Source organism: Platalea leucorodia (genome assembly GCF_965183815.1).
Source record: "Platalea leucorodia genome assembly, chromosome: 4".
Classification (NCBI taxonomy): domain Eukaryota; kingdom Metazoa; phylum Chordata; class Aves; order Pelecaniformes; family Threskiornithidae; genus Platalea; species Platalea leucorodia.
The window spans coordinates 45,460,172-45,486,281 of NC_138826.1; the positions used below are offsets into that span (position 1 = coordinate 45,460,172).

At 41.3% G+C, this 26,110-nt stretch overlaps 1 protein-coding gene across 1 annotated transcript; it reads left to right on the plus strand.

Moving 5' to 3' along the window:
- GALNT8 (polypeptide N-acetylgalactosaminyltransferase 8) lies at window positions 1-25,116 on the plus strand (the record flags this gene model as incomplete). Its single annotated transcript, XM_082308844.1, has 11 exons — window positions 1-2,762; window positions 5,506-5,794; window positions 8,583-8,749; window positions 11,022-11,205; window positions 13,189-13,386; window positions 16,325-16,439; window positions 19,534-19,719; window positions 21,323-21,460; window positions 22,295-22,390; window positions 22,977-23,144; window positions 24,937-25,116. Exons 1-11 carry the CDS (start codon window positions 2,567-2,569, stop codon window positions 25,114-25,116), a joined length of 1,917 nt encoding a protein of 638 aa, XP_082164970.1. The 5' UTR covers window positions 1-2,566.
- Between the last annotated feature and the right edge of the window lie 994 nt (window positions 25,117-26,110).

The window sequence follows — 26,110 nt, forward strand, 5'->3', positions numbered from 1 at the left end:
TCACCTAAAGAAATCTTGTTTCTTCTGGATTTGCGTCTTGTGTTTGGTTTCTCAGCTGTCTAACAGCGCATCAACACTTCATTTAGTCCCTGTAATGGCGCTTGTGATGTCTCTCTGCCATTGAATTAACTGGTGTGTAAGGCTTAAACTTAAGCTGTAGTCTTCCTGCAAGTGGGAAAGTAGCAGGGTCTCTTCTCTGTGAAGTTGCCTGCTGCCTTTGGCCAACAGGATCAGGACTTATTAGGGGAAGGGCGGGTAAATAGGAACACATACACATTCTATAGATGTAATTTTCTTAGGAACTCCACCTCAAACAGATATTGCTGTCACTTAAAATAAAGCTGAGGCTGCTACTCCATTTGGTAAGGTTCTGAAGGCTGAGGCCATCCTGGCAAAGTACAGGGTTGTGTTCCAGGAGGGTGTTAAACAGAGCAATAACTTGGCATAGTAAGAGAACTGAGTGAGAATGAAAACAAAAGATGTTTGCCTGTCTCCAATTTTGCCAGCATTGTCCTTGCCTGTTTCTCATATGTACACTCCTATGTTTTATAGCCTTAAGTAAGTTTTGGATAGAAAAGAGAGATTTAGCTATCAGTTTGTGGTAAACTCCAGGTCACCAGTTCAGTTGCCAAGACTTGATTTTACTCACTCTGGTCACTCCTGTTGCTGGCACCACAGGCACAGTCCCTCTGACCTGTAACCTCCAGTTGTTGGCACTTAGACCTCCAAGCATACAAATGCACACAGAACAGAGAGTCCCTCACCCAGGAATATGCTTAGAAATGAATTTTAATAAGGAGACAGGACAGATCAGGTGCAGAGCTTGGCCGGATAAGCATACTGACCAGCCAATCATTCTTCCATGTTTGTTCCTCCCCAAACCAGCTTGTTCCCTTTTTTGCCTGCCTTTAATTCTAAGCATCCCATATAAGTCCTGTACAATCTCCAAATGCTCTTCCTAGTATCACACAGTTTGTCCAATACCCCTAGGAAGTAACCCACCTACGACTTGGACAGCACCTGAACTTCAGGAAACACTTACTGTGAGGGTGACTGTTCACTGGCCCAAGTTGCTTAGATAGGTGGTGTAGTCTTCATCCTTGGAGATATTCAAAAACTGTCTGGACATGATCTTGGACAACCAGGTCTAGGTGGCCGTGCTTGGGCAGGGGGGTTGGACAAGATGACCTCCAGAGGTCCCTTCCAACCTCAATGACTCCGTGATTCTGTGCAGGTGGACTTGCCAGGTGAATAGTCACACTGCGTAGAAGCATTTGCAATACCGAGGTCTTGGGAAGACCTATGAGGACAAAGAAATGGAAGTGAATAGCAAGATGATCTACAGATCCATCTATCCTGCCCTTTTATTGCTTGAGGAAGGATCTCAAGTCTTTTTTTTATCCCTCCTCCCTGTCCTTCTTCTTTTGCATCAACATTTACTGTAGTAGAAGAATCTTGGCATCCCTGACTGATTTGTCAGCAGTCTTGGTCCTTCACGTTTCACATGAATCAGGCTAAAGTTCAATGTTTTTTACAGCAGGAAAAGTAAAGAAAAAAAAAAAGGATTATACACTACTGATATGAATTTGAAGTAGTTAGTGTTTACAGCAATATGCACCTGGCATAACAGTTAGGGTTTCTGTAGCAGGGGCTGCAGGGCTGCCCTGTGGTGGAAAAGGCCGTGGACTGATATACATAAGAAAGAGCATCAGCCCTTAAGGCAGGAGGCCCCCAGAGGGGACTGCTGAGGGTGCTGCAGATGCACTCTTGGAAGAAGGCACTTCTGAAGGGACTGTGGCCCATGGTGGGGGACATGCCAGGGCAGGGCAGCCCTGAGGACTGGCCAGGAAATGACCCACACTGGGATAGCAATGCTGGGAAGTGTGAAGAAGTTTGGTATTTTTACGGAAAGGAAAGCTCCATACGCTAATTATTTTTGTGAGGACTACTTCAAATTCACATATGTGTGCTAGGCATAACCGGCAGGGTTTTGGTGGTGGTGAGCTGCACGAGTGGCCTGTGTGGGAGAGGGCTGTGAAGTGCCTATACCAGTCACAATTGCTTCCAGCCAGCTCAAAACTTGATGGAAAATCCATTTTAATGTATTTTCACATTTTTGTTTAATTAGATTCACAATTCCTCAGCTGCTAATGACCAAGAAACTTGCAGTTTATTCCAGCTGTCTTTGTGTGTACATGTACTTTGTTGCATGACAGGCTTTCTGACAGCTGCCCAACAGCTCTGCACTTCCTACAGCATCACCCTAGGTGCTCACTCCGTTCATGTCACTCATTACACAAGCCAGTAAGAGCTGCATGCTTTATCTGATGTTGGTAACTTGTACAGGCACAATTTAGCATGCAAGTGAAAACACCTGTGAGCTGTACCTTGTCATTATCAGTTCTGTGACTCATTAGACTCTGTTAATTACTCCATCTGAGCAGTCTTAGCTCTCAGTCAAGTAGAGGCAATTTGAAACTGCATTTGGAAAGAAGACTCAGTGCAGACCCAGAACTGCAGACAAACTCCAACGAGCAGCAGAACACTGAGTTGCTTTAAGCTTACAATGGCACCCTGGAAGAGACCACATAAAGTTGCACTGTTAATCTTGAACGGAGGTTTTGTTTGTTATCTGGTGCACTTACTGCAAGATCATAGAAAGGGAAGACTTGATTCCTTGGACGTTAATCCTCGATCTCCGAACCAAGACAATAACATCCTTCAGAGACTGGACCATTTGGACTGGAACATTCATAACCTCTGTAAGTAAAATGCCATGCTGCTTAACTTTTTGAGGACTAGGTATCTAGATTTCCTGAAGGACAGAATAATAGATAGCAGCGATAATGTTTATTTGGGTTTCCCTGGACACTTTTGATTGTTTTGTTTGTTTGTTTTTATTCTTGTAATCATGAAAAAGATCTGATAGCTTCTCTACTTACACACAAAACAATAAAGTCTTTCACAGTCATCATGGTGGTTTTTTGCTTATTAGACAGCTCCTGACCCTGAACTCTTTTAGAAGTGTTAAGCAATTTCAAGGTGGTGGTTGTACCAGCATACTCATCTCAGGCAGCTATTGTTCCTGTCATTATTTTGTTTGCCATAAAAAGCTATTTTTGAGAGAAACTGGAAATACCCCATTTCCTCTGCCTCTGCTGTGTGGGTGAGCAACAAGGGGAACTGTGACTCAATCAGTCTTTTTCCTTCATGTACCTTGAGCATAGACAAAACGGAGTTGCTGTCGGGAAAAGACTTTGATGAACTGCATCACCTGCTTGATTGGACTGTGTTCCCAAGCAGCATTAGCTGAAATATGCTGGCAGGACTGTTTCTCTCTCATCCCATGACAGTGAAAAGCCAACAGCATCCCAGCAGATGTGATTGTATATGAGCAATATTAATTTAGAAAGGGCCTTTTCTTTCTCACAGTGGGGTTTGTGAATTTTGACCTTGTTTTCAGGTGTCTGTTGTAGGTTAGGCTGTTGGGAAGTGGGCACAATAGAGCCATCTGAATAAGGGCTGAAGAATCCACCTCTTTATTTCCTTTGGGCCCCTTGATTTCCCACTTTTTTCATGTCATTTGAATCTCATCACCTCATGGCAGTCGTAGGAGGGCTAAAGCAGAACCCTGCCGGCTGATATTGCTTTAACTGTCATGTTGTTCACATCTCCTCACATTAGAGCTAGATGTGTGGTAGGTAGGAGAGAAGAAGAAACTTAGAATGTCTTGATCATCCAAGCCTGAAACTAGCTGTTTGAAATGCCCCAAGTGGCACCCTTGAACTTGATAAGGAGTTTTTCCTGTATAGCTTGGGCATGTTTAATATCCCCTATCCCATAATGTTACTGTTATTGCTGATAGTGTCTTCACTGGCACCTATTCTCATGGGCATCAATAGTTGGGCATAGTTTTTGTCGATTATTTTAGAGCCATTTGAAAGAAAGCTGAAGTCTTCACGTCAGTGCTTAGTCACAGAATCACATAATAGTTGAGGTTGGAAGGCACCTCTGGAGATGGTCTATTCTAATTCCTCTGCTGAAAGCATCATCAGCTAGAGCAGGTTGCCCAGGATATTGTCCAGTTGGGATTTGAATATCTGCAAGGACGGAGACTTAACAACCTATCTATCTGGTCTACCTGTTCCAGTTTTCAGTCACTCCAGCAGTTAAAAAAAAAATAAAAATCTTACATTTACATGGATGTCCCTGGTTTTCAATTTGTGCCCACTGCCTCTTGTCCTTTCACTGGACACTAGGAGAAGACTCCTCCTCTGTCTTTGTTAGTCCCTCTCATAAGATATTTATATGTATCAATAAGTCCCTGTCCCGTCCCCCCCGCCCCCCCCCCCCGCCCCCAAGCCTTCTCAGGCTCCCTCAGCCTCTCCTTGTATAACAGATGCTCCAGTCTCATAATCTTCTTAGTGGCTCTTTGTAAGGTTTGCTCCAGTATGTACATGTCTGTCTTGTACTGAAGAGGCCAGAACCAGACACAGTACTCCAGATGTTGCCTCACCAGTGCTGAGTAGAGGGGAAGGATCACCTTCCTTGGCCTGCTGGTGATGCTCTTCCTAATGCAGCTCAGGGTACTGTTGTCCTTCTTTGCCACGAGGGTGGAATGTTGGCTCATGTTCAACTTGGTGTCCACCAGGACCCCCAGGTCCTTTTCTGCAAAGCTGATTTTCAGCTGGTGCTGGTCCATGGGGTTGTTCCCCCACAGGTGCAGGACTTTGCACCTGCCTATATTGAACTTCATGAAGTTTCTGTTGGGCTGTTTCTCCAGCCTCTTCAGGTCCCTCTGAATGGCAGCAGGACTCTCTCTGACAATGAGCTTTTCAAAAGACACTGAAAAAGGCTCATTTACCTTCAAGAAAAATACTTACTTACCTTCAAGTATTTACCTTCAAGAAAAATATGTCCTAAACACCCTCACACAGGCTCTCTGTGCCTTTTCTTTATGCCACAATGTTGTGAACCTAATAAAACCTTGACAGATTAGGGTTCACCCTGTTCAAATCTTTCTAAGCAGAAGTCCAAAGATTCCAGTAAGCTTTTTAAAGGAAATGGCAAAGGGCTTATTTACTGTGTTTACCTTCAAGATTGATATGGAATCAACAACGTGACTTAGGTGGGAATCCTGTTATGGATCCTTAACACATTAATGTAACTCAAGCATAACATCATGGAAATTATTTGGGCCCAATTTAATAATTTGTGTGTTGCCTCTACTCCCAGATTTCTCCACTGATGCCAACGCAGTGTCCCTTGCTCTGTGCTCGTGCAATTGAGAGCAGAATCTGGTGCAGGGTATTGTGAAATGTGATGTTTAAAATCTGTTCTCATGTAGGAGGGATGGTCTGATGCTACTTTCATGTGAATATCAGTTTAGCTGTAACTTCACGAATCTCTTGACCTTCAGTGTTATAAGGAGAATTTGGCTCAGTTATGATGTTGGAGAGTGTTCTCAATTGCTGGTATAATCAATCCTTTTTTATTTTCAATCAGCAAAATCAATGGAAACATTCCATGAAAATATAAAACAAATAGAACGTGATCTGAAGCTGCAAGATAACTCCAAGACTGAAGTACGCAAAACTAGTAATGCAAAGGAGAAAAAGAAGATTGTACACCATTTGCTGTACCCGGACTCAGTTTTGTTTAAACGCTGGGGTGCAGATTTAAGTGAAGAGGAGCAAACTGTTGCACAGAATCTGTTCTTAAGTTATGGGTATAATGTTTATCTCAGTGATCATCTACCTCTGGATCGACCTATCAGAGACACGAGATCTCCCAGGTGCAGTATAAGCCCTCTCTACATTCACAAGGAGACATGAAATTAAAGGGAAAGGCATCCACATTGCTTTGGACTAAGTTAAAATAATCTAACAGATCTCAATCTGTGCTCTGTTTGTTTAGGGTTTTTTCCTATCATTTTCTTCCAAATCTTGCTCAGACTTGTAATACTTCAAAGACTGTGAAAAGAAGTCACAATGTAGAGAAGACACTAAGGAAAAAGAATATAATGTTAACATTATAATTGCTATAGGACTTCTAACTGTCAGTAAAAAGGGGAAAAACTAACCATAGTATTCAGAAGATATCATACCTTCTGGTCTGCTTACATTCTATTTAAGCCCCAAAGCCCAGGACATCTGAAGCATGCTTTCTCTTGTCTCTTATGTTGTCTTATGTAAGCCTCTTATATGCTGAGATATCCAAAGTGGTGTTTTTTAACTCCTTTAGAAGTGTTTTTAACTTTCCTTTGGAAAACTCCCACAATATAATCAATGAAGAGGTAATCCCCTACATTGTAAAATTCTGTCCTTTTTAAGAAAATGCTTGTTTTTCTTAGCTACGTTGCAGACAGGAAGTGGGGAATACCTATACTGCTTATTAAAAGATAGTTAGAAATCAGATGAGAGGTGGCTGGAACTAATTATTGGCCAGTGAACCCCATGAAGGGTGAGGGAAGATTCAGCACTTGAGCTGAATCCCTGGCACTCTTACCTTTAGTATTGTAGGCATAACCATAATGGATCGGTGACCTTGTGAGGTTCCTTATAGTTTTATTTTCTCTCTCTGTTTCCCTCTCAAGTTATCAAAGAGTCAGAGGGTTAATTACACGGAAAATATAGTGGGGTAAACATCTAAAGGATTAAGATGTAGGTAAGCAGTCCACTTCATAAGAGGAGGCTTAAGGGATTTTTTTCCAGGAGTTGGTTGGTTCTTGAAGCCAACTTTTTAAGCAGACCAGTGGTACTATGGCAGGTCTCATAAGTAACCATCAAAATCCTCATTAGGAACAAGTATGATAAGATATGGAATTTATTGCAGAAGATAATAGTAAGCTTTACACGAATTAACTGGTGTAAACACGGAAGAACGCCACAGATATACTGCAGGCCTACACCTTTGTACCTATGGTTGCTTGTACTAAGTCTGATGGAGCATTTCAGAAAAGGGTGTGGGCGGCACAGTTTATTGGAAACTAGGCATGAATTAACAATGATGTCACACATGGGAAAGGGGGAATTGTCTTACTGGCAGCCCTCAGAAAGGTGTAAAGAGCAGGTTATGCAACTGGGTGGGTCCTCATCATACTGCTTGGGTAGAGGTGGTTCAGTCTAGGGCAGACAGTAATACGTTGCCCCTGACTGTGGGTGTCCTCTGGGTCTTGGATCAAGCCTTAACTCTGGCATGTGTTTCTCAGTTCATGGTGTCTGAAGTAGCGTGAGGGCTGTGTAGCAGCTTCCAGAGTGAGTTTCAAGGGGCTTTCTGTGCAGCCTATCTTGGGGTGCTCAGGCAGAGGGTGTGGAGTTGTGTGAGGGCACAAAGTGGTGAACCAGCCACAGATCCTCCTGAGGCAGCCCTGAGCTGAACGATCCACACTCTGCTGGGGGATCATTTTGGGGAGAACTGTCTGGAGCAGCCACCGCAGAGGTGGCCGGAGCAAGTGCATGATTAGTCTGTGTGGTCCCAAAGAATGGCTGCAGTGCCTGGTGCTCTTCTGTTTCGCTATGAAGATGTGTTTCCAGAGACCACCTTTTGCAAATATCCATTCAGGCTCTTGTGCTAATGGATAATAAAGCTAATGGAGAAATTCCAACAAAAATGCAATCCATTCATGCACAATTGCCACTGTAGAGGTCTACTTGGAGCGTGAGCCTGGGTCTCAGATTGCTGCATTATGTAGCCACACAACTCATGCAGTCTGAGTATTGCTTTCATGAGTGTGTTTCTACAGGGAGGGAATGATCAGCCTGAGAATCCAGCTATGCTCTTGTCTGCTCTAGAGGGAGTTAGTACTTAACACCATGAAGAAGACCCAGTCCTCACCATCTGCCCAGTGGCCAGAATGTTAATTAGCACAGCTGACAAATATCCCAAATATATACTTAAAAAAAAAAAATTAAAAATTCTTTTGACAGTAAGCAGGAACTCCAGAAGTATTCTGGACTTGAAACAAACAAGTTTGTTTCAGCACTGGAAACAATTTATTCTGGGGCAGCATGGAGTTCCACAAGGCCTGGTTTACTCTGTAAGAAGGATTTTGGAAGCTCTTTCAAGAATTTCTAAAGAGATCCCTTGTCCAAGGAAATCCTTCTCCCATGTCAGTTAAGTATAGCTAGACCTACTTCGTTCTTCATCATTGCACATACAAAGGGATTATTGTCTAATTTGTTTTTGTCTGTTGTCAGATTTGGCTATTATCATCTCCTTCTGTAAATGCAAAAGCCAAATTTCACTCACATATCCACTGCCTTGTAAGCTAATCATTCCTCACTGAGTCAACTGTATTCTTTAGTTTCAATATTTGAGAAACGTTTTGGATTGAGAAACACTAATTGTTCTTTCTTGCTGTCTTAACAGAAATTTTAACTTTACCTACATGGTTCATGTACATACATAACACAACTCAAATGAATAATGAAGCTTGGATTTGGGAATTCCTTTTTTTCGCTCTTATGCTGATTTTCACTCTATGTTTTAAGCCCAATATCCTAATTCTGCCTTCTTGCAGCTGTCTTGCTCTCTGACTTTCTTTAGAAATTGTGCTAAAGTTGTTGTTCTTCTTATTACAGCTGTAAAATGAAAACATATCCAAAAGACCTTCCAACACTCAGTGTTATACTTATATTTATGAATGAAGCACTGTCAATCATCTTACGTGCAATTACTAGTGTAATTAACCGAACACCTTCTCATTTATTGAAAGAAATCATCCTGGTAGATGATTACAGTTCAAATGGTAAGTGACCCAGGGAAGGCAGGAGTCTTGCTAATTTATGGCGCTATTGTGTTAAATGACTGTTGGTGGCCTTTTGGGTGCACACAGAGTAGACCGCTCAAAATTAAGAAGTAAATTGAGTACAGGAAAAAAACCGAAACACCTTAATAGCCTGAAAAAAGGCAGCTAATAAGGAACAGGATGATGCTTTGCAAGTATTTGAAAAGGTTAAAAATTTAAATGGGAGAGTAACTAACTACATCAGTGGACAAGGGAAGAGCTATGGATGTGATCTATCTGGACTTCTGTAAGGCCTTTGACACGGTCCCCCACAACATCCTTCTCTCTAAATTGGAAGGATATGGATTTGATGGGCAGACTGTTCAGTGGATAGCAAGCTGGCTGGCTGGTTGCATCCAGAGGGACGCGGGTCAATGGCTCAATGTCCAGATGGAGATCAGTGACAAGTGGTGTCCCTCAGGGGTCCGTACTGGGGCCAGTGCTGTTCAATATCTTCATCAATGACATAGCGGGATCGAGTGCACCCTCAGCAAGTTTGCAGCTGACACCAAGCTGAGTGGTGCAGTCGACACGCCTGAGGGATGGGATGCCATCCAGAGGGACCTGGACAAGCTTGAGAAGTGGGCCTGTGTGAACGTCATGAGGTTCAACAAGGCCAAGTGCAAGGTCCTGCACTTTGGTCAGGGCAATCCCCAGTATCAGTACAGGCTGGGGGATGAAGGGATTGACTGCAGCCCTGCCGAAAAGGACTTGAGGATACTGATATATGAAAAGCTGGATCTGAGCCAACAATGTGCTCTCGCAGCCCAGAAGGCCAACCGTATCCTGGGCTGCATCAAAAGAAGTGTGGCCAGCAGGTCAAGGGAGGTGATTCTGCCCCTGTACTCTGCTCTGGTGAGAGCCCACCTGGAGTACTGCGTCCAGCTCTGGGGTCCTCAGTACAAGAAGGACATGGACCTGTTGGAGAGTGTCCAGAGGAGGGCCACAAAAATGACCAGAGGGATGGAACACCTCTGGTGTGAGGAAAGGCTGAAAGAGCTGGGGTTGTTCAGCCTGGAGTAGAGAAGGCTGCGGGGAGACCTTATTGCGGCCTTTCAGTTCTTAAATGGGGCTTATAAGAAAGATGGGGACAGACTTTTTAGCAGGGCCAGTAGTGATAAGACAAGGGATAATGGTTTTAAACTAACAGAGGGTAGATTCAGACTGGATATAAGGAAGAAATTTTTTACAATGAGGGTGGTAAAACCTGTTCCACAGGTTGCCCAGAGAGGTGTTAGATGCCCCATCCTTGGAAACATTGAAGGACAGGCTGGATGGGGCTCTGAGCAACCTGATTGAGTTGTAGATGTCCCTGCCAATTGCAGGAGGGATGGTCTAGATGACCTTTAAAGGTCCCTTCCATCCCAAAGCATTCTATGATTCTATGATTCTATGATTTATTATCACTGGCTCATTGGACATAGTACCAAAGTAAGAGTATGCTAAGAAAACTATCTCTGTAAGTATCTGAAATAACTCCTTGAAGAGTGGTGTCCTGGGTTGTGGAAAATAGTCCTAGGGGAAGCAGTAGGTGCATCGTTGCTCTTAAAATTGAGCTGAACAAAGCATTGTAAAATCATCTGTAAGAAAGAGATGCCCCTGATCTTAAGGGTGCCTTTTTTTTTTTTTTTCCTTGCCTGATAAGATGTGTTTGATTTCTCATTTTTCTAAGGCTTTGTAGCTGCTAGAAAAATGTGTCAGTTTGGGTGGAGCAAGAGTTTAAGTGAATTTCCAAAACGATGCTAAGAGGTCCCAATTTTCTATTTCTTTTCTCTGACACTTTTTTTCTTTGGTGAGGGAGTTGGCATGCCTACAACTCTTACAGGAGCATTTCACATTTTCAGGGCTTGTTTATTTTCTCTTTTCCTTTCCACATGGTAGAAGATACACACAGAAATTACTGCACTAAGACAGCTAATTCGTTGCTGTTATGGCACATGTCTAAAGTTTCTACATACTGATTTGGAAGCCATACAACAGCACTATATGTAAATGAAATCTAGCTACTTAATTGAACTCCTGAAATGGAAACTGGTTTTAAAAATAAGCCTCTTCAATTCATGAGTACCTTAATAATTCTACCTCTTCTATTGCAAAGAACAAATCAGTTTTCGATCTGGAACTGGGAGAAGCTAGAAAGCCATTACCTGCATAATCATTTCAATTTCTTAATATTGAGTAACTCTCTTTTTTTTTTTTTTTTTAATCATTAAAATGTGGGGGTTGGTTTTAGATGATCTGAAAGGACCTTTGGAAACACACATCAAAAATTACAATGTAAAGCATCCTGGACTGCTGAAGATCATCAGACATCAGAAAAGACAAGGCCTAACACAAGCCCGGATTTCTGGCTGGGAGGCATCAACTGCAGATGTTGTTGCAATTTTAGATGCCCATATTGAAGTGAACATGGCATGGTAAGACCGTGAAGATTGGGGGGTTTCTGAAGTGGGGAGAGAAAGGTGGACAAGGAGTATAACTGTGTAGCTGGGACAAGCGTCCCATATACAGTTCTCCTTTCTGGCCTGCTCCATGTTAATTAACAGCCACCAAGTCACTTATTTCTGAGAGGGAAAGCAATACAATTTTTTGAAATAAAGAGCAAAGCAGACAGGTAACAGAGTAAGCTGTTTAGTGAAGAGGAAGAGAGAAATGCCTACCTTCCCTGTATATTTATTACATTTCTAGGAAAAAAGACTTTATGCAGTGAAATAACGTAAGAATGATGTGGGTTATTTAGTTCCACTGCCAGCAACTTTGGCCCTTTATAAGTATATTAGACAGCCATAGTACCGAATGATTTTAAATTCGTTTGATTCTTATTCCAACTTTGGCTAACATTTATTTGCTGTTGCACGTTAGTTTAATAGTGCATCATAGTTCTGTAGGACTCTTTTTGCAAAGAGAGACAAAACAAATGGCTGATGATGGATACTTACATTCTGTTAGGTAATGATGTCTCTGGTACTGTTTAGTGTGAAATCTCTTTGCATTCTCTCCCCTCTGGGTTGTTGAATTCATTGGCTGACTATTGTCCATGTTGTCTCACTTTCTGGGAGCAAGGTTCTTCTCCCAGCCCTTCTCAGGCCAAAATGGCTCTGTGTGGTCCAGATCTCTCTTTGTCTCTTGGTAGCACACTAACTGACACTCCCTAGCTCTTACAGTTTTAAATGTAATGCTGAAGTGCTTTAGTCATGGCTTTCAGGACTCATTGGGATAGGTTGGGCTGTCAAGAGTATGTAGGGAAAGAAAAGGTCAGTTCTTTTAGGCCTAACAACAATTGGGGTCCAGCAAAAAGACTCCCTACATTGGAGTCCAATATTCTCTGACTGGATTCTTTTAGATATTCCACATGAGGAGGGTTTAATGTTTTAATCCTAAATTTACTTATTTGAAGATACGTGGGATTTTGTTTTAGAAAAGTGATACAGCAACATACTGAAATCACAACACAAGCACAATATAGCAATTGCAATATACAGTTGAATCACAATACAAATTGTGATTCACATTACCCCTCTCTATATGCTTAACGTCATGATGCTGGGCATCCCTAGTCGCTGGAAAGGAATACATAGGTTGAAGCCAACTCAAGCATGTTGCTCTCTTCAAAGTTCATTTTTCTAGGTGTTCAATTTTTATACTCTATGTTGGGCTGAGCCACATATACACTTTCCCCATGTTGCTCTGTCTGGCTGAGGAAGATAATAATTTCTATTGATTATTTAAGAAGGCCGTGTACATAACCAGTTGAGCGACTCAACTGATACTGCTGTTTATCTGCAACAAAGGCCACTCTCCAGTCCCACTGGTGTTGGGATAAGTTCAGCTTCCTTTATGATAGCTGTGGTCACTCCCTACGTTCTCCTCTGAGCTTTACAAGCACATTGTCCTTGCCTATCTTCTCTGAGCCTTCTTCCATTGTAGGGATTCATTGATTGGTCACACCGTTTCCCTCATACACCAGCTGTGCCACCAAGGCACAGGGGAAAGACACTGAGTGGTCAATCTCAGGGCTTACAGCACAACTCAAGTCTCCTTCTTTTCTTTTTCCCTTCTTGTATCTTCATGCAGATAGTGAAGACTCTCTAGAGCCTGTAGGAAGCAGACTCAGGTAGCAATAAACCCAGCAAGTTAAGCGTGCAACTCATGGTTAGTTTGGTTAGTGACAGTCAAAATGCAGAAGCAGCCTAATGGAAGGGAGAATTGAGCCATGGCATTAGCCATTAGTTTGGGTTGCTAGCACTCCAAGACGGACATGTAACTTTCTGCAGAGGCCAAAGCCAATGACTTAAATAAAGTAGCTAACCCAGTTTTAGAAACAGGTGGTAAAGTTTAGTACTGTTCATTAGATTTCCACTTTTTCAAGCTGAATAGACTCCTTTTCTTAATTTTGGTAGGGCTGAACCAATTTTGTCTCGACTAAAAGAAGATCGCACTGTTATAATATCACCGGTATTTGACAATATTCGTTTTGATGACTTTGAGCTTCTTCAGTATTCAGTGGCTGCAGACGGATTTGACTGGGCACTCTGGTGCCTTTATGAACCTTTACCAGCTGAATGGTATGCTCTGAAAGATGAAACAGCTCCAGTCCAGTAAGTATGAATAGCATTTGAGAGTGAGCCAAGATATATGATATCCAACGTAGAGCTAACAGAGGGAAGATGTTTCATAGGCGGTGGGATAGATACCTACAAAGCACATTATATCTAGATAGTTGGTGTAGAAGTGTGGGTTCTTTAGCAGCCCTGAAAATCTCAGTACACCAGTTGCAGGGTTGTATTATAGAATTTACCCTGTGCTGATACTGCTGTCAGATTTTCAGGAAAACCCCATGTCACTGATTTTTCTGTCGTGTTCCTTAGCTAGGGGTGTGGTAGCAATATTTATTGACTGTACAAGATAAACTGTGGCTCCTTTCCATGCTTGCCCAGCAATATGGAGTGAGTCTCACAAATTTGCTGGACAATTGCATGTCTGAGCTGTGAGGAGTCCCATGGATTCCAGTTGTGAAGTTCTCTGGAGATGTTGGAGTGACATATGATTACAGTGATCTCAGGCAGCCTTTTTCAACCCTTATCACTTGTGTATCACACAAAAGCAAGAAAAAGACATGGCCACAGTACACACAGCTGTTATACCTAAAGTGACACCTTACTGCTAGGCTTAGGATTCAATATATGTGCTTCTGTTCCTGATACCTTCCTTAACTGCTCAGATTAGTTTATGATGTATTCAACACAAGATGGTTGCTGGTACTATGATACCCACAGCCATCTCGTGCTGAATATACAAACCCATTTGTTTCCTTGTTCTACAAGGGTGTCAGATGTTATTAACTGTCCCTTAGCAATTAACAACCATCTGTCAAGCAATATTAAAAAAACTAACAAGAGATAAGATATACTCATCATATTTTTCTAGTCCTATCTTATCTTATTGGGTTTACATGGCAAGGTTTTGGTAGTGGGGAAGGCTGCAGGGGTGGCTTCTGTGAGAAGAGGTGAGGGGCTGCCCCCGTGTTGGACACAGCCAGTTCCAGCTGGCTCCATGGTCATGGTGCTGGCCAAAGCTGAGCCAATCAATCAGCAACGCTGGTAGTGCCTCTGCAATAACATATTTAAGATAGGGTGAAAAATGCTGCACAGCAGCTGTGACTGAGAGGAAAGAGGAAGAAACATAAGAGAAACAGTTCTGCATATACTGAGGTCAGTGAGGAAGGAGGGGGAGGAAGTGCTCCAGGCACCGGAGCAGAGATTCCCTTGCAGCCTGTGGAGAAGACCATGGTGAAGCAAGTTGCTCCCCTGCAGCCTGTGGAGGACCACACCAGAGCAGATATCCACATGGCAGCCTGTGGAGGACCACACCAGAGCAAATATCCACACGGCAGCCCATGGAAGACAACGGTGGAGCAGATATCCATATGGCAGCCCATAGAAGACCCGACACCAGAGCAGGTGGATATGCCCTGAAGGAAGATACAACCTGTTGCGACCCCATGCTGGAGCCAGCTCCTGGCAGGAGCTGCAGCTCATGGAGAAATGCTCAGGCAGGAACATGTTTTCTGGCATGAACTGCAGCCTGTGTGGGACCTGTGCTGGAGCAGTCTTCTGAAGAACTGTACTCTGTGGAAAAGGACCCATTCTTGAGGAGTTCTTGAAGAACTGCAGCCCATGGGAAGGACCCATGTTGGAGCAGCTCATGAAGGACTGTATCCCATGGGAGGACTCCATGCTGGAGCAGGGGAAAAGTGTGAGGAGGAAAGACTGGCAGAGGTGAAGTGTTATGAACTGACTAGAATCCCCGTTTTCCATCCCCATGCCCCGCTCGGGGCAGGGGGAGGAGGTAGAAGACTCAGGAGTGATGTTGAACCTGGAAAGAAGAGGGAATGGAGGGAAGGTGATTTAGTTTTGGTTTTGCCTCTCTCACATTCCTCCTTTATTTTTAATTGGCAATAAATTGAATTAGTATTCCCCAAGTTGAGTCTATTTTGCTGGTGATGGTAACCAGTGAACGACCTTCCTATCCTTATCTCGACCCATGAGCTTTTTCATCTTATTATCTTCCTCTGTCTTGCTGAGAAGAGGGAATGAGAGAGCGGCTTCATGGGCACCTGGTGGCAGCCAGCCAAGGTTAATCCACCATCCTTATTTATATAAAGGGCTTTAAGATTTACTATGTAGATCCTGAGGAGGAAAGGCACTGTGAAAACATTTGAAAATAATGTACTGTGTTTATCAGATGAAATGGCAGATTTCTTCATTCATATACTACTACACCTCGTAGCCAAGCATTGGAGATGAGGCTGCACAGATACCTAGATAAAGAACTATTAGTGAAATTGGCACCTGTATGTGTTAAAAACATTATATAGTAAGCATTAACGGTTCAGACAGGAGAATGGAATGAAAGCAAGCCAAATGTAGGCTAAAGAATGTTTCATGGGAGGGTTGTCCACAATTCTTAGACCAGAGAAAACAGAAGCAGGTTTGATCATAGAGGATGGGGATACCAAAAGAGCCCCAAATCCCCTTTCAGTCCCCTTTCCCCCACCTGTAGGGTGGATTCATTTACAGTGGAACTGGTCCTGCCACACAATCGTCTCATCTCTCTTTCAAAACCTCAATTGACAGTGATTCCACAATCCCCTGTTGCAATGGGCTTTAGTGTTTAAGTTTCCTTAACATTAGGTAAAATTTCATCATGTCCAACCTAATTCTTCCTTACTGCAGTTTAATCTGATTTCTTTCTTCTTGTTTTAAATATGTGAAAATTGTTGTTACATCTCCTCTCAAAACAGATCTAATTCTTTAAAAAATACTAAATCATTCTTTTTAGACCATTGATCAAGTGCATTTGCTGTCTTCTGGATTCTTTAATGTTGATGCACATGTTGTTCTGAATTAAATATTACTGTCTCTTGGATACAACGGGAATCCTTCTGGAAGTTTAAGGTTTGACTGATGGCTAATTGACTTTACTTTATTTACATCATTGTTGCTTCTTTCTAATTTTACTTGTTTGGTTCTCCAGGAGCCCGTCTATAATGGGGATTCTTGCTGCAGATAGGAAATTTCTGGGTGAAATTGGTGTACTGGACGGTGGAATGCACATATATGGAGGAGAAAACGTGGAACTTGGCCTGAGGGTAAGCCTATTTTTTCATCTTTTTCTGAAAGACAGTGAAAATTAGTATGTGATTTTTTTGAAAGCACTCAGGGCACTGGTTGTTGTCAAAAGCATGGGTTAATATCTAAGAACAGTTCTGTTTTATTTTGGGTACCAAAAGGAAGTGATAGATTTCCAAAAGTGTTTAAGGCTCATCAGCAGGCTTTTGTTGGTATTTCTTAAAGATTTTGATTCCTGACACAAAAAACTAGTTCAGTGAGGAAATACTGAATCTTGCAAGATGTGGTTCTCTGCAGAAATTTAAGGTGTATGTCTTTTGGCTCAGCACAAGAATAAGATAAGATAAAGTTAAATGAAGTTATGTATTACGAAAAAAAACCCAAACTGAACCAAAAGCAGAAAGGTCTGTCTGCCCTAGAAAGTAGTGTGTTCTTCAACTTTGGATGTCTTCAAATCAAGAATGGAAGCCTTTTTTTTTTTTTTTTTTTTTCCAGAATAGTTTTATCTGGAGTGTCTTCAGTTATTAGGGAACATGTGAGAGCACTAAAAATTCTATTTATGAGTATTTTTTAAAAGTAATGGTGGTTAGAAATATTCTAGAAGACCTGAGAATAAAAAAAATGAATACAGCGCTTATCTCTATAAAGAAGTGAAAGGATGGTAGGACGTGAGAATTATAAACCTGTTAGCAAGACTTAAATGTCTAGGAAAAAAGCATTTGATTATTCTCTTTCTGTTTAAATATGAAAACTTAGGGGCTTTGAAAGAAGTTAGTAACGCGTTTCAAAGTGAACATGAGGAGGAGGTACTTCATTCTTCCAGTAGCAGATCAGACCAACAGACTGGGAGCCGATCTCCTTGCAAAGAGTATTGTGGGTCTTAAAAACTTGCAGCCAAAGTCCTCTGACCTGAAAATAATTGGGGGCTGTGAGAGGTAACATATGTACTTGTTCTTAACCTTCCCCAAGAATAAGTTTGCAGAAACTGCAGGATACAGAATATTAGGCTATATGGACTATTGGTCCAGTATGGGCATTTTCTCATGTTCTTACGGCTTTTTGGTTTTTGTTCTGGTATCTATTAGTAACCACATAAAAGATAATACAGACAATATACGTTTGTCTGAACAAATCATGTCAAACAAGTCTAGGGTTTTTTTCTATAACAGGGTAGCATGCTTTGTGCAAAGAAGAAAAACAGCAGTAATTAGGAGAAAAATGAGGAATAAACAGCTACAGAGGTGCAGGTTGAGGAACATCCAGCTAGAAAAGAACTGAGAGTAACAGACTTTGTATCTGTCAACATGGCCATGCAGCTGCACAGGAAAGGATGGTATTGATGATCCTTCTCTTCTGCTTTGGAGTTGTGTTTTGGTTTCTGGGACCATACATCAGGAAAGACGCGGAGAAATTGAAGACACTGAAGGAAAGGAAAAAGAACAAATAGAGTTCCTGCAATATGCAACATAATAGCAGAGATAGGCCTAAATGAGTTTTTTTGATTTATAGAAGAGACGATCAAGAGCAAGTATAGCAACAGTCTTCCAAATGTGCTAAATCCTGTTAAAAAAGCCACTGTGTATAAGGCACCACACTGAGTCACGTGGATGTACTAACTTGGGTTGATACTATATTGGAGATGTTGACACATTTCTCCATTACACGTGGTGGACATGGCCAAAGACCCCATGCTTCAGATTCTATCTGTGAGATTGAAATGTCACATGTCATCACTTCATGCCATGTGTGGCAGGCTGTGAATTAATATTTCAGTTCTGTTGTTTGAAAATACATTTACACTTTATTCTTTAATGCCCTGCACCATTCACAGTGAGGGCAATGTATGTCTAGTCATTTACACAAATGCTGGAGGCGAAAACAATGGAGAATCAGTTCAGTTAAAACACAAAGCTGCTCTGAAAATTGACTGTAAAAATAGTATCAAAGGTCTCTGTTTATTTCCATCCTGAGAGTTTCTTGTGTCAAATATGCTTGGTTAGCAAGCAAGCAGCCTTTTATATTTTTCTTTAGCTAGCTGCCAGCCCTGAAAAATTTAATGTGAAGATGCAAAGGAAGTCTATAGCACACAGTGGAGCATTGTGTGGTGAACCCTAAACTAGTACAGTAAATCTGCATTGTGCAGTGCCACGTGGACTTGCCAGCTTGAGTGCAGTTCTGCATAGCTGCTCGCCTTTTGAAGAGCTTTCACACTTACACTGGTTCATGTATAGTCAGGTTGGGTGTATTTGTTCTGGACCTTCGGTACTTTTGAAGCATTGGTTGTGGCCTGTTCAGGTATCTTGTTGAATTCCATGTAGATATTTTCCAGGAATCCACTGGATTTTTTCTTTTTCTTGAATTCTCCCTAATGTGTAAGATTTTGCAGGACCAGTTTTGCTCTTGGCAGTCCAATGAGAGGACCCAAGGGAACGGCAGGAAGATATGCCAGGGGCGTTTTAGGTTGGACATCAGGAAAAGGTTCTTCACCCAAAGGGTATTGGAGCATTTCAACAAGCTCCCCTGGGAGGTAGTCATGGCGCCAAGCCTGACAACATTCAAGAAGCATTTCAACAACGCCCTCAGGCATATGGTGTGATTTTTGGGGTTGTCCTATGCAGGGACAGGAGTTGGACTCAATGATGTTGTGGGTGCCTTCCAACTCAGGATATTCTATGATTCTATGATTCTACGTCCCGGGCAACATCACCACTTCTGAAGGATTCAGGCCCATAACCACCACAATATTTAGCAGTCTAGCTCCTAGTGAGATCAGTTGGAGGTATGTACCAGTTTGCCTTAGTGCATCTATGCCAATTGATCTGAGTGCCTTGTCACAGGAAACTGGTGAGTAGTTTTGTTAATGGTGCGGCAAAGAAAAAGAAGAATGAACATGTCCTTACTCTCCTGGACCTGAGATAAGACTACACACAGTAGAAATGAAAGGTATTGAAAAATGCTTTTCATTCACTCAAGCCAGGAAATAGGGCTTTGAATGTTGAGGGCCTGCCAATTCATCTGGTGGGGAGAGCAGAAATGGGAGCACTTTAACAGAAAGTGCAAAGAGTTTGAATAAATAGGCAACTTTTTACCTCAAATTCTTTCTTCTTGACCTAGGCCTGGCAATGTGGAGGTAAAGTAGAAGTGCTGCCCTGTTCAAGAATCGCTCATTTGGAAAGAGCTCACAAGCCTTACCTGCCAGACTTAAGCATCGCGGTGAAACGCAATGCCTTGCGGGTAGCTGAAGTGTGGATGGATGACTACAAGTACATGGTCTACTTTGCATGGAATCTTCCAATTGAGGTGACAGTGTTTCTTTGTGTTTCAAATTGGAATTCAAAGTCTAAAAGTGGTCAAATGAGGTCATGTGGTCTCACACAAAAACAGGCATAGTGGAGTTATAAGACTCACTGTGAAAAAAAAATATTAATATTGATATGTGAATAATTATTGATATGGAAGCCATCCAAAAGCCATGATCATAGACATGTTCCTCTTAGGCTCAGACCAAGAGCTGATGCCTAGCTTAAAGAATACGAAATAAAATTGTTTAACATGCATTTTAACTTTTTTAGGGAAAGTAGGGAATATTTTACCTGGAATATTCATAATTTTGCATGAAAGAGGATATCTCTAGTGATCTGGGTGTCCCTGAATATCTTTTAAATAAGCAAAATTGAACTTTAAATAGAGACTTCAATTACTCTTCATCACATACCCAATGACTTTTAAGTAAGCTCTCCTCTCTGCAGCCCAAAGTTCTGCTTTTGTTTTCCTGGAAGAAAAAGGGGAAAGTCTTATAGCATCCTTGGAAGGATGAAAAATGGTAATACCAGGAAATTAAGAACTTTCCTTTAATAATAATAATCTAAGTCCTTTAAATTACATGGGTTTTTCTCCTTTTGATTAACTTCAGTACGTCTGAATATGGTTTTAACTTTTCCCCAGCACAAACTGTTGAAGACACTGGAAGTGTCAAGACCAGGTCTTTTGAGTATTGATAATTTCAGTTAATAAAAAAAAAATTGTATTAATTTTACCAGCCTGCACTTCAGTGGATTTATGAATCTTTAACAAAGGAAGAATAGCCTCCCACCTCCTTGTGTTTTCTTGAATAGATATTAAAGAAACAAATTAAAATATATAGTGATACAGCATAAATTAAAACTTCAGAAGAATCCACTTTGCTTCCCCATTAATTAACTTTTACTGTAAATATTTGGAATTTTTCATCTAAAAATGCTAGTCATCAAAAACTAAACTGTTGGGAAGAACACAAGTATCAGTTTTAGCACTGAATGAAACTTGAGTAAAACTTGTTCATCTTTAATGATGCCTTTTCTCTGGGATGTACAAGTCTATTCGAAATTCCTAACCAAACTTATTCAGATCACAGACTGTGTTTTACAGAACTGCTTAAAGACAGGGCATAAGATCCTGTTGGACTGATTTCTTTCCAACTTTCCTGCTGGAGCTGTTCCACATTGTATAAGAAGTTCGTAGCCTTGGAAACAACAGTTTGAATCTTGATTGCTCCCATATGAGATGAGCGTCACAGTCAACAGACTATTGATCAAACTGAGGTGGTTAACAAGCTCTGCCTTATTTTTTACTTTGAGCTAGATTTTTTTTGTGAGTATGAAAACTACTTCCTAGCCATATCTAACTTTGATATTCTTTATATTTATGAAGTCATAACACCTTAGTTTTTCAGTAATTTATCGGCACCTCTAGGCAAACATGTCCTGAAATTCTGAAGTTTAAAAAATGTACAGTTTTTTTTTAAAACTAACTTTAAAATATATTTTTTATGTTATGAATAGAAAATATGGAGAAATAAGTCTGTATTTTCCCTAGTTTCTTAGACCACCTTAATATTCGGAAATTAAATATGTTGTTCTTGCAGAATCCTGGAATAGACTTCGGAGATGTTTCTTCCAGAAAAGAGCTAAGGAAAAAATTGAACTGTAAAGGCTTTGACTGGTACATAAAAAACATTTACCCTAATTTAATATTTCTTCCCAACATTGTTGGCTATGGAACAGTAAGTATTGAGTCTGTTTATTTGAAATATGGAACAACTAATTAGCTCTACTGTTATGAAGAATTGTTGTGAAGACTGTTTTGCTGATTATGATATGTTTTCCTAGAAACTTTAAAAAGACTTTTACATGTCTTTCTAGACACTGAAGCTTTCTAAAGTCTTCTTCATATTAGTTGTTAGTCTAGAATTTCTCAGCTGTGGTTATTGCATATGTACTGATGGGAGCACAACAGTAGTTTGGGAAAATACTTAACGCATTTTTTTACTGCATGCAAAACTCATCTATTGACCAACAAGAATGGATCAGTATCTTCTTGTAAGAGCCTGAATTTTTCAATGGAATATATGGATTTTTTTCTCCAGAGATTAACAGGATAATTTGGAAAGCATGCAGACATGAATCAAGATAGCATGTAATACATTGGAAATCAGGCCACTGTTTGTGAAAGAGAGACCTAATCATCTAGGCTGCAGTGGCTTCTTAATATAGGTAGGCATTTTCTAGACCCAAGCTTGCATACCTTGCTGGAGCTGGGCAGTGGTATTCACCTGTTTGGAGCTGCCTGGTGACTTCTGACATGGTGCTGCATGGCACAATGTCGATGATTCTTTGAAGGACCTTAGATTTGCTTTTGATATTTGCTGTGATGAATCATTTCTACAAAGGCAATCTGAGATTTGTTTTCTAAACCCATATTGTATCTTCCACTTCAGGATTTGATGCAGAGCTCTGAACAAACTAGTCTTCCTCTCAGGACAGTTTCTAAAATTAGCAGTGAGGAGTTGAAAACAGGATTGCTCTTCCTCACAGTAATTTCCTGTTTTATTCTGCAGATGAAAAACACATTGAAAGAAGACATCTGTATTGATCAGGGCCCTGTCCCTGGAAACACACCAATTATGTATCCCTGTCATGCATACTCACCACAGGTAATGCAAGCAACTGATCAGATCTTCACATACAAGCTCTTGCTAACTGTTCCTTTCAAGCCTCCACAGGGCCATGAAATAGGCACTTCAAAACTACTATCTCTGTGCTATCTAAAGGGGAATACTAGTCTTTACGTCATTAAATTCTGCCCCCCAATGTAACTGGCAGCAGAACAGGTTCCAAAGGAGATTTAAGTGCATTAAACTAAGGTGTTTGGTTTGGCCTTGCCAAAAAATTGTGAGACCTCATGTTGATACTGATTGGTCTTGTTGATTAACGGAAGACCACTGGGATGAATGGGAGAGATGTGGAGCTCTTCCTCACACCTCACTGCCTGTCCTCTCAGTAGGAGGGAAGCTAAGGGTTACCACTGATTTGTAAGCATCTTGCTTTTTTTCATTGGAAAGCAGAAAGATGTTGTATAGGATAAAATTCATCCTGGTTTAATTGCTGAGAGATCAGTGAATGCTGGTGCTGTACAGCTGATAACTCTCAATATCAGTTTTGGAACTGTCTGCTATCATCTGCTGATGAGATTTCCCTGGTATCTTAATTCACTGACAGTGGTGTCACCTTCCCTTTCAGCACATCTTTTATCACAGCACTGGAGAAATGTATGTAGGAGGTTTACATGCCCAACGGAATACAGCTGATAGATGCCTAACAGATCCTGGGAATGGGGACCTGCCAGTTTTAGAGCAATGTCACATAGCTGTGAATAAAGGCCTGAACTTGCACTGGGATTTTAAGCAGGTGGGTGGATTTCTATATCCCCACATTTCAATAAGCTTTCCCATTATAATGAATCCTTAGATGCTTTCCTTGCAAAGCCAGTTTGCTTCTGAGTAATGTTGCCTCAATTTTAAGGCTTGCAGGTGCCACTGCAAGAGCTATGGTGAAGCTGATGGAGTCTTCAGGAGTGTGTGATGTTAAAAACAAGGGGATGGTCACACAACTGAAGCTGACTGAGTTATCAGAATGTAACCAGTTCTCACTTGTCGTCTGAACCATAGCCACTTACTTGTCCTCCAACCGTCTGTCAGTCTTGGAGGAATCAGCTGGTTTAGGCCTTTTACTTAACGGTTTAAGTCTTTTAATTTTTAGCTGGGCTGACTAAAAACACTCACTTGCTCAGTTATCACAGTTCAGCTGATGGGCAGGGAATGTTCAAGCCCAGGTGCCCCTGTTGCTTTTGATGGTCTGACTGTACATTGTGAACTCTTGCCACTATCCACCATCTGTCTTTCCAGCCTCCTTATGGGGCCTGCTGGTCTTAGGGAAAAAGTGGCCTGATGCCTCATCCTGCTCACTCTCTGGTACCATCTTCCATACCAGTGTCTGAGCACGGAAATCCTTGTTGGAGATCAGGCCACGTTCATCCTTTCAGAGGTCAGGTTACAGCTGTCGATTAGAGCCTTCATGCCATGTTCACTTGTCTCCATTTGTGCAGGATTTATGCCAGCTGATGCTGGCATGCTTAAGATCCCAAGTCATACTTTCATATTCTGTATTCAGTGCCTCTGAATACAGAATACGATAATACTGGCTTTGTCAGATAGTCTAAGACAGATACTGCCCCTCTGCTGGGGCAGGATAAACAGGCAGCAGCGATAATGTTGGAGGGAGATGTGGGAAGGGAAGCCATGCAGCTTCTCCCCTCTCAAGCAGTTCAAACCTTATCAGCTTTATGTAATTAATAATTAATTAATGTGCAATGTATGGACCTGCTTACTCTATCCCTCTCTCAGTGAAAAACTAAGCAGAAGACAAATCTTGTGAGAGAGTGGTAGAGAATAGAGGAGTTGAATTAGTGAAAGACAAAGGTTTTAGTGATGTGCACCAAATAATATAGACCTACCTGGTCTGCAGAAATTCTGCTAATATGGGCCTTGGCTTATCTTTAGTTTGGTCTGCAACCACAAAATTTAGAAAAAGTTGCAGGTATGTTTGTGGAAGATTTAGGCCCACCTTAAAAGTAAACCTTCAGTTCCTTGTGTGCATTGGGTGTTATAATAAAACAACTGGCTGCTTGAAAGAGCTGGTTAACATCTTGTTTGTTCTGGAGCCCAACCCTTTATGAAAATCTTCATTTCCAGCATGATGAGTTGACTTAATCACACCCCACCCCATTCACAATAGTTGATACTGAAATATTGACTTAGAGATAAGAGATGAATATTCTCTTACCTGTTATTAGCTCTCTTTTTTCAAAACAGGATGCAGTACTAAAATTTACTAAAATGATTTTTGGAACTGCAAAAAAAACCCTCCAAACACCCCACAAAACCCAAACACCACTCCCCCTCTCCCCCAACTCCAACAAAACAGACACAAAATAAACCTCTAAATATATTTTATTATGCCTTGGAGAGTTCAGTAAGCTGTCATGCATCATTAGCCTGAGGAAAAGGCAACATTTTTCATTCAGGTCTGTGACATACTGGTGTTTCTTAGACACGTTTGTAGAGGCCAAGATAATTGTTTCCTGTCTGAGCACTAAATATATAAGTTCTCAGCTTCTCTCGTATTTCCTTTCCTGTTGTAGGGATCAGCCATCATCAACAGGAGCACTAAAAGATGCCTCGAAATCACAGCAGACAATCCAGCTTCATACAGACTTGTAATGCGGACCTGCACAGGACAAATGTGGAATATCCAACACACAGTTAAGGACTGGGGAAAGACAAAAGACCTGGAACAGAAGGCACAGCACTCAAAGCATTGACTAGAGGACATTTTTCCTTGAAAATTGCCACGTTTCAAAATGCAGCACTGAAAGCAATGATTTCAAGAGTTTGTTTACATGGGATTTTACCATGTAGTAGTTATTGCAGGAGCTATGAGCTACTCACGCAAATGTGCAAGCTTATCTCATCCTATTCTTGGGGCATCACCCCCCCTGAGATTCCTCAGTTAGAAGAGGTATTGTCTTTGCTCTCTTTTATTATCACCAGAGAGAGGCAGTTATGTCTACGAGTATTTCAACCCACCTGAGTTCCTTGTGTTGTCCTTTAGAAGTGCCTATCTCTGCTCATTAGTGAAAGACCAGTGTAACTTTGGCATTTCAGTCAGATATGAAAAGTCAGAAGAAATGAAAGTGGGTCTGACTTCCTCTTGTACACGGAGTTTATCTCAGGCTGAATTGAACCATTTTTCTTGTCTTGTTTGATATAGATAATGCAAAACTTCTTGTCAAGGTGTGCTCATGCTAGTGGGTGAAATGAAATACATTCTTGTTCTTCTGTCCCTATAAATTGCCTAGACATAATTCAGTTTCTCAGTGAAGTTTATTAGATTCAGCAGTGTGCCATGCTAAGGCTGTTTTATGTTTACCTATGTGAAGGTCATTTGTGCTAGCCAGCTGACAGCATGGATAAAGTCCCCTTGGAAACAAGGGCATTCAACTCAGTGGTTTCCACAAACTAATACAAGGCCAATGCAACAACATATGTCTGTAGAAGAAACTAAGTAAAATATGGTATGAGTTGCTAATGGGAGGCAACTTCCAGGTAGACAGGATATGAGTTCTTGTAGAAGTAGGGTTACGTGGAACTTGCTATCCTGCTTCTTAGAGTGACCACTCCTAGGACCTATGCTTATTTGTTAAAGGGAGCCCCTGTAAAATAAATTCACTGAAACTATATAGAAATTCATCCCGAAGTCATTTTGTTATCAAAAGAGTGCCAAGCATTTTATCTGAATACAAAGTGTATTCAGGG